Source organism: Onychostruthus taczanowskii, unplaced genomic scaffold (genome assembly GCF_017590055.1).
Source record: "Onychostruthus taczanowskii isolate IOZ18803 unplaced genomic scaffold, ASM1759005v1 scaffold418, whole genome shotgun sequence".
In the NCBI taxonomy this organism is placed as follows: domain Eukaryota; kingdom Metazoa; phylum Chordata; class Aves; order Passeriformes; family Passeridae; genus Onychostruthus; species Onychostruthus taczanowskii.
The window spans coordinates 5,505-14,297 of record NW_024501660.1 but is presented as its reverse complement, the minus strand read 5'-3'; the positions used below and the strand labels follow the sequence as shown (position 1 = coordinate 14,297).

The 8,793-nt window shown below is 58.6% G+C and overlaps 2 protein-coding genes across 2 annotated transcripts in view; one reads left to right on the top strand and one right to left on the bottom strand.

Annotated features, from left to right (window-relative positions):
- Positions 1 to 3,189: 3,189 nt before the first annotated feature.
- EIF1AD (eukaryotic translation initiation factor 1A domain containing) lies at positions 3,190 to 6,386 on the top strand (the record flags this gene model as incomplete). The annotated part of the gene is made up of 4 exons (XM_041413491.1): positions 3,190 to 3,250; positions 4,372 to 4,480; positions 5,147 to 5,191; positions 6,005 to 6,386. Coding segments are annotated over 4 exons (582 nt in total), but the record flags the coding sequence as incomplete, so codon positions are not given.
- Positions 6,387 to 6,440: 54 nt separating this feature from the next.
- Positions 6,441 to 8,793, bottom strand: part of LOC121340620 (U4/U6.U5 tri-snRNP-associated protein 1-like) — a 5,524-nt gene continuing 3,171 nt past the window's right edge. The window contains exons 3-6 of the mRNA XM_041413490.1: positions 8,071 to 8,160; positions 6,796 to 6,917; positions 6,603 to 6,648; positions 6,441 to 6,533 (exon numbers count right to left, since the gene is read on the bottom strand). Coding sequence (XP_041269424.1) covers positions 6,630 to 6,648; positions 6,796 to 6,917; positions 8,071 to 8,160 — 231 coding nt within the window. The 3' untranslated portion in view covers positions 6,441 to 6,533; positions 6,603 to 6,629. The remainder of the gene's footprint in view (positions 6,534 to 6,602; positions 6,649 to 6,795; positions 6,918 to 8,070; positions 8,161 to 8,793) is intronic.

The window sequence follows — 8,793 nt, the reverse complement described above, 5'->3', positions numbered from 1 at the left end:
GGGTCGCGCCGTACGTGCTGACGTCACGAGGTTAAGTGGGCGGGGCTCGCGCGGGTATTAGGGGTAATATGTATGACGTGACGTCACGGCGACGGGCTGACGTCACGGAGGCGACCTAAGCTCTGTTGCAATGACGTCACAGGATCCACTATCCCTCCTCATTAGCATGTAAACGCCCACCCCGCTGCCCGCCAAATCGCATAGTCTCATTTGCATAGCTCCGCCCATATTTTCTGCATGGCACCGCCCCAAATCAGCCCTTATTTACACCACACCGGAATCTCAGCTGATTTGCATGAGCCCCTTCGTGATCCAGCCCCTCATTTGCATACCCCTCGTTATTATGCAGGTGAAAGTCCCGCCCTCTCCCTCTTTCCTGGCCCCGCCCCAAACGCGGCCATTCATTTCTCGCGAGCGCGCCTTCCTTTAGGCCACGCCCACATCCGACCGGATTAGCCCCGCCCCTTTTGTGGGCGGGCTTTGTTGTTTACCCCGCCTTCAGGAGGCGTGGCCTCATTTCCCCCCCCCCTTCCGGAAGTGACGTCGCCTCCGCCGCCGCTCTACCCGGAAGTGCCGCCGCAGGTGAGCGCGCGGCGCGCGGTGGGGGCGGGGCCGGGGGTCCCGGGGGGTCCCGGTGGGATTCCGAGGGGACATTGCGGGGCAGAGCTGTGGGACAGGGGGACACAGAAGGGACAGCCGGGGACAGCGGTGACAAGGGGACACGCAGACCTGGCCCTGGGGACAACGGTTAGGGTTAGGGGGGACAGAGGGAGGGGACAGAAGGACAGGCACTGTGGGTGTCCCCAGCTCTGGGGGGACACGAGGGGACACAGGGGGGACGGTGACCCCGCCTGTCCCCAGGTGTTGGGGACACCGGGGAACAACCTGCACGAGGTGGAGACGGCGGAGGGGACGCGGTTCCTGGCCAGCATGCCCCCGCGCTTCCGGAGACACATCTGGATCAAGAGAGGTGACACTGCCACTGTGTGACTGTCCTGTGTCATTGTCACTGCCCCTGTGCCACCCTGTCACTGTCACTGTGCCACCCTGTCCCTGTCCTGTGTCACTGTCACCCTGTCATTGTCACCCTGTCACTGCCCCCGCGCTTCCGGAGACACATCTGGATCAAGGGAGGTGACACTGCCACCACCGATGTCACTGCGTCGCTGTCACTCTCAATGTGTCACTGTCACCCTGTCCCTGTCCTGTGTCACTGTCTTGTGTCATGGTCACTGCCCCTGTGCCACCCTGGCACTGCTCTGTGTCATTGTCGCTCTGTCATTGTCACCCTGTCACTGCCACTGTCACTGTGTCACTGTGTCACTGTGACCGTGTCACTGCCACCGCGCTTCCAGAGACACATCTGGATCAAGAGAGGTGACACTGCCACCACCGATGTCACTGTGTCCCTGTCACTGCCCCTGTGCCACTGTGGCACTGCTCTGTGTTGCTGTCTTGTCATTGTCACCTTGGCACTGCCACTGTCACTGTTAATGTGTCACACTGTCACCCTGTCCCTGTCCTGTGTCACTGACTGTGTCACTGTCATGTCACTGTGTCACTGTGTCACTGTGACCGTGTCACTGCCACCGCGCTTCCAGAGACACATCTGGATCAAGAGAGGTGACACTGCCACCCTGTCACTGTGTCACTCTGTCACTGCCCCTGTGCATCTGGATCAAGAGAGGTGACACTGCCACCCTGTCACTGTGTCACTGTGACCGTGTCACTGCCACCGCGCTTCCAGAGACACATCTGGATCAAGAGAGGTGACACTGCCACCACCGATGTCACTGTCACCTTGTCACTGCCCCTGTGCCACCCTGTCGCTGTCGTGTGTCACTGTCACCCTACCATTGTCACCCTGTCACTATACTCTGCCATTGCCACCCTGTCATTGTCCTGTGTCACCCTGTCACTGTTACCTTGTCACTGTCCTGTGTCATTGTCACTGCCCCTGTGCCACCCTGGCACTGTTCTGTGTCGCTGTCCTGTCATTGTCACCCTGTCAGTGTCACCCTCCTATTGCCACCCTGTCATTGTCACCCTGTCACTGTCACCCTGTCACTGCCCCCGCGCTTCCGGAGACACATCTGGATCAAGAGAGGTGACACTGCCACCACCGATGTCACTGTCACCTTGTCACTGCCCCTGTGCCACCCTGTCGCTGTCGTGTGTCACTGTCACCCTACCATTGTCACCCTGTCACTATACTCTGCCATTGCCACCCTGTCATTGTCACTGTGTCACTGTTACCCTGTCACTGTCCTGTGTCATTGTCACTGCCCCTGTGCCACCCTGGCACTGTTCTGTGTCGCTGTCCTGTCACTGTCACCCTGTCAGTGTCACCCTCCTATTGCCACCCTGTCATTGTCCTGTGTCACCTTGTCACTGTCACCCTGCCGCTGTCCTGTGGCGTCATCACCCTGTCATTGTCACCGTGTCATTGCCATCTTGGCACTGTCCTGTGGCATTGTCACTTTGTCATTGTCACCCTGCCGCTGCCACCAGGGTATTGTCACTGCGCCATTGTCACCAGGGCACCGGGTCACTGCCTCCTTGTCATTGTCACCAGGCTGGTTTTTGTCACCGGGCCATTGTCACCCTGGCGCTGCTGTGTCCTCCCCCACTGTCCCCCTGCCGCCCCCTCCCCACCCCGGACACTGTCCCTGTCCCTGTGTCCGTCTGTCCCCCGGTGTCCCCTCAGTGTCTCCTGATGACCCCCCTGTCCCTCAGTGTCCCCAATTTCCCCCAGGTGATTTCCTGCTGGTCAGTCCCATCCCGCTGTCCCTCGGTGTCCCCCAATGTCCCCAATGTCCCCTCAGTGTCCCCAATGTCCCCGTTGTCCCCAGGTGATTTCCTGCTGGTTGATCCCATGCTGCTGTCCCTCAGTGTCCCCAATGTCCCCTCAGTGTCCCCACTGTCCCCAGTGTCCCCCTGATGTCCCCACTGTCCCCTGTGTCCCCAATGTCCCCTCGGTGTCCCCAGTGTCCCCAATGTCCCCGATGTCCCCCCACTTTCCACTGCTCTGTGTCATTGTCGCTCTGTCATTGTCACCCTGTCACTGCCACTGTCACTGTTTCACTGTGTCACTGTGACCGTGTCACTGCCACCGCGCTTCCAGAGACACATCTGGATCAAGAGAGGTGACACTGCCACCCTGTCACTGTGTCACTCTGTCACTGCCCCTGTGTCATTGTCACCCTGTCACTGCCCCCGCGCTTCCGGAGACACATCTGGATCAAGAGAGGTGACACTGCCACTGTGTGACTGTCCTGTGTCATTGTCACCCTGTCATTGTCACCCTGTCACTGCCCCCGCGCTTCCGGAGCCACATCTGGATCAAGAGAGGTGACACTGCCACCACCGATGTCACTGTCACCTTGTCACTGCCCCTGTGCCACCCTGTCGCTGTCGTGTGTCACTGTCACCCTACCATTGTCACCCTGTCACTATACTCTGCCATTGCCACCCTGTCATTGTCCTGTGTCACCCTGTCACTGTTACCTTGTCACTGTCCTGTGTCATTGTCACTGCCCCTGTGCCACCCTGGCACTGTTCTGTGTCGCTGTCCTGTCATTGTCACCCTGTCAGTGTCACCCTCCTATTGCCACCCTGTCATTGTCCTGTGTCACCTTGTCACTGTCACCCTGCCGCTGTCCTGTGGCGTCATCACCCTGTCATTGTCACCGTGTCATTGCCATCTTGGCACTGTCCTGTGGCATTGTCACTTTGTCATTGTCACCCTGCCGCTGCCACCAGGGTATTGTCACTGCGCCATTGTCACCAGGGCACCGGGTCACTGCCTCCTTGTCATTGTCACCAGGCTGGTTTTTGTCACCGGGCCATTGTCACCCTGGCGCTGCTGTGTCCTCCCCCACTGTCCCCCTGCCGCCCCCTCCCCACCCCGGACACTGTCCCTGTCCCTGTGTCCGTCTGTCCCCCGGTGTCCCCTCAGTGTCTCCTGATGACCCCCCTGTCCCTCAGTGTCCCCAATTTCCCCCAGGTGATTTCCTGCTGGTCAGTCCCATCCCGCTGTCCCTCGGTGTCCCCCAATGTCCCCAATGTCCCCTCAGTGTCCCCAATGTCCCCGTTGTCCCCAGGTGATTTCCTGCTGGTTGATCCCATGCTGCTGTCCCTCAGTGTCCCCAATGTCCCCTCAGTGTCCCCACTGTCCCCTGGTGTCCCTCAGTGTCCCCTCAGTGTCCCCACTGTCCCCAGGTGATTTCCTGCTGGTCGATCCCATGCTGCAGTCCCTCAGTGTCCCCAGTGTGTCCCCACTGTCCCCTCAGTGTCCCCAATGTCCCCTCAGTGTCCCCAATGTCCCCAATGTCCCTCAGTGTCCCCTCAGTGTCCCCTTTGTCCCCCCAGGTGATTTCCTGCTGGTCGACCCCATCCTGGAGGGCTCCAAGGTCAAGGCTGAGATCTCCCTGGTGCTGCTCCCGCCCCACGTGCGCTCGCTGCAGCGCCAGGGGCTCTGGTACGGCCCAAAAACCCAAAAACGCCCTAAAATACCCCAAAATCCCCCCAAAAATACCCCCCAAACCCCAAAATACCCCAAAATACCCAAAATACCCCAAAAACGCCCCAAAATACTCCCCCAAACCCTAAAATACCCCAAAACTGCCCCAAAATACTCCCCCAAACCCTAAAATACCCCAAAACTGCCCCAAAATACTCCCCCAAACCCTAAAATACCCCAAAAACACCCCAAAATGCCCCAAAAATACCCCCCAAAACCCTAAAATACCCCAAAACTGCCCAAAAATACCCCCCAAACCCTAAAATACCCCCAAAATACCCCAAAAAATGCCCCAAAAATACCCCCCAAACCCCAAAATACCCCAAAACTGCCCCAAAAATACCCCCCAAACCCCAAAATACCCCAAAACTGCCCCAAAAATACCCCCCAAACCCCAAAATACCCCAAAAACGCCCCCAAAATACCCCATACTCAAAGAAAACCCCCCAAAAAAACCCCCAAAACACCCCCAAACTCCAAAAAAACTTCCAAACCACCCCAAAATGCCCCAAAACCACCCTAGACCCCCCTAAATCACCTCAAAATGCCCCAAACCCCCAAAAAAACCCCAAAATCCCCCAAATCCCCCCCAAAATCCCCCCTGTGACCGCCCCTCCCCCCCAGGCCCGAGGCCTTCGCGCCCCTGGAGAGGAAAAACCCACGGGAGGGGTGAGTTAATTAGGGGTAATTAATTAATTGGGGAGTGGTAATGGGGGTGTGAAGTGATTTGGGTTAATTGGGATTTGGTTTAATTTGATTTTAATTTGATAATTGGGGGCAAGGAGGTGGTGTTAATTGGGGGATGGTAATGGGGATTAATTAAGGGGTAATAATGGGATTTTAATTAATTGGGGTTAATGGAGGTGTTAATTGGGGAGTGATAATCGGCATTAATTGGGGGACAATAATGGGATCTTAATTAATTTGGGGTAATGGAGCTGTTAATTTGGGGTAACGATGGGATCTTAATTAACTTGGGATATTGGAGGTGTTAAGTGGAGGTAATAACTGTCTTAATTAATTTGGGGTAATGGACATGTTAATTGGGGTTTATTAATGAGGACAATAACAATTTAATTGGGGGGTGGTAATTGGAGGGGTTAATTCGAGGTGATAATTGGGGGTGTGATAATTGGGGTCATTAATGGTGACAATAACGGGACCTTAATTGGGGGGTGGTAATTGGGGGGGTTAATTGGGGGGCATTAATTGGAGGTGATAATTGGGGGGGTTATAATGGGGGGGTGATAATTGGGGGAGTTAATTAGGGTCATTAATGGGGGCAATAATGGGGAGGGGGCTCAGAATGGGGGGGTCAAGGGGACACTTGGGGACACGGTGTCACCCTTTGGGGACACGGTGTCACTTTGGGGACACGATGGCACTTTGGGGACACGGTGCCACCCTTTGGGGACACGGTGGCACTTTGGGGACACGGTGGCACTTTGGGGACACCGTGACCCCCCCGTGTGACCCCCCCAGTGACAACCAGGGGCTCTTTGTCAACACCAACCGGGGGGGGACCTCTGGGGACACCGGGGACAGCTCTGGGGACAGCGAGGAGGACACGGGGGACAGCGACGGGGACAGCGACGAGGATGATGAGGAGGACAACGAGGACACCCAGGACAGCGAAGGGGACGATGGGGACACCGGGGACAACGATGGGGACACCCAGGACAACGATGGGGACACCGGGGACAACGATGGGGACACCGGGGACAGCTCGGAGCGCGGCAGCCGGGGACACACGGGGGACACGAGTGACAGCGTGGGGACAGAGGCCCCGCAGCCCAAGGACACTGGGGACAGGGGGGACACGGGGCGGGGGGGGGACGCTCCCCAATAAAGGACGCTGGTGGCACCGGGGTGGCTCCTGTGTGTCCCCTCCCCCTGCGGTGACACCGGTGACACAGAGTGACTCCCGGAGGCTTTTATTGTCCCCAGGGGCGGGGAGGGGGACAGGGGTGTCCCCAGGGTGTCCCCAGGGTGTCCCCAGGGTTCCAGGGATGTCCCCAGGGGTGTCCCCAGCCAGGGCTGTCCTGAGGAGTCCCAAAGTGTCCCCAGGGTGTCCAGCAATGTCCCCAAGGGGTCCCCAGGTGTCCCCTCACTTGGTGATGGTGTTCCTGCAAGGGAAAGGGGGGAGGGGTCAGCGGCCCAGTGCTCCCAGTCCATCCCAGTCCATCCCAGTGCTCCCAGTCCATCCCCCAGTCCCCTCCAGTTCCTCCCAGTCCCCCCCAGTTCCTCCCAGTCCCCCCCAGTTTGCGGCTCACGCGTTCATGCTCTTGCCGGAGCCGCTCAGGACGATGTACGGCGTCTTCTGCGCGCGCTGCTTCTCCTGCAGCAGCGCCACCGTGCCCAGGGGGGTGTCACTGGAGCTCATCTTCTTCAGCAGCTGCGCCCCAAAAACGAGGGGGGACCCCCAAATCAGGGGGACCCCAAAAGCCCCGGGAACGGCCCCGAAAAAACCCCGAGAATCCCCGAAATCCCAAAGGGAACCCCCCGAGTTTTGGGGGCTGCCGTCCCCAGGGTGGCACTGGGGGGACACTGGGGGACATTGGGGCTCCCCTTCTTTGGTGGCTGCACCCCATAATCAGAGGGGGACCCCAAAATCAGGGCCACCCCAAAAAACCCGGGAACGGCCCCGAAAAAACCCCGAGAATCCCCGAAATCCCAAAGGGAACCCCCCGAGTTTTGGGGGCTGCCGTCCCCAGGGTGGCACTGGGGGGACACTGGGGGACATTGGGGCTCCCCTTCTTTGGTGGCTGCACCCCATAATCAGAGGGGGACCCCAAAATCAGGGCCACCCCAAAAAACCTGGGAACAGCCCCAAAAAATTCCCAAAATCCCAAAGGGAACCCCCCGAGTTTTGGGGGCTGCCGTCCCCAGGGTGGCACTGGGGGGACATTGGGGGGACATTGGGGCTCCTCTTCTTTGGTGGCTGCACCCCAAAATCAGAGGGGGACCCCAAAATCAGGGCGAGCACAAAAACTCTGGGAATTCCCAAAAAAAAATCCTGGGAAAAACCCCAAAATCCCAAAGGAATCCTCTGATCCTATTCCCGGGGTAGTGGGGACCCCAAAATTGGAGTGGAGACCCCAAAACCAAGGGGAGACCCCAAAATTGGGGCTGCAGGTCCCCAAATTGGGCTGGAATTCCCCAGTGGAGCTGGGGGGACCCCAAAAGCCTCCGGGGGACCCCAAAATCAGGCTGGAGGATCCCAAAATTTGGACCAACGACCTCAAAAACGTCCCAAGAACCCCAAAATTGGGGTCAAAACCTTCAGCAGCGCCACGAGGGACCCCAAAATGGGAGAGGAGACCCCAAAATGGGAGTGGAGACCCCAAAATGGGAGAGGAGACCCCAAAAGTGGAGAGGAGACCCCAAAATGTGAGTGGAGACCCCAATGAGAGCATGGGGTGGGTCCTAAAAATCCCCCAAAAAATCCCCAAAAAAAGTCCCAAAATTTGCCCAAAAATGCCCAAAAATGCCTAAAAATGCCCCAAATTCCCCCCAAAATTCCCCAAATCCCCCCAAATCCCCCTCACCGCCTCCTCATCCAACTTCTTCATCCTCCTCTCCGTCTTCATCTTCCCCGAGCCCTTCCCGTGGAAGCGATGGGAGAGCTGCCGGAAGGCCTGGGGACAGCCAGGGGACATTGGGGGGACATTGGGGACAGCCAGGGGACATTGGGGACAGCCAGGGGACATTGGGGGGACATTGGGGACAGCCAGGGGACATTGGGGACACTGGGGACAGCCAGGGGACATTGGGGACAGCCAGGGGACATTGGGGACACTGGGGACAGCCAGGGGACAGCGGGGACACTGGGGACAGCCAGGGGACGTTGGGGGGACACAGGGGACATTGGGGACACTGGGGACAGCCAGGGGACGTTGGGGGGACACAGGGGACATTGGGGACACTGGGGACAGCCAGGGGACGTTGGGGGGACACAGGGGACATTGGGGACACTGGGGACAGCCAGGGGACGTTGGGGGGACACAGGGGACATTGGGGACACTGGGGACAGCCAGGGGACAGCGGGGACATTGGGGACATTGGGGACAGCCAGGGGACATTGGGGACAGCCAGGGGACAGCGGGGACATTGGGGACATTGGGGACATTGGGGACACTGAGGACAGCCAGGGGACATTGGGGACACTGGGGACAGCCAGGGGACATTGGGGACAGCCAGGGGACATTGGGGACACTGGGGACAGCCAGGGGACAGCGGGGACACTGGGGAGAGTGGGGACAGCCAGGGGA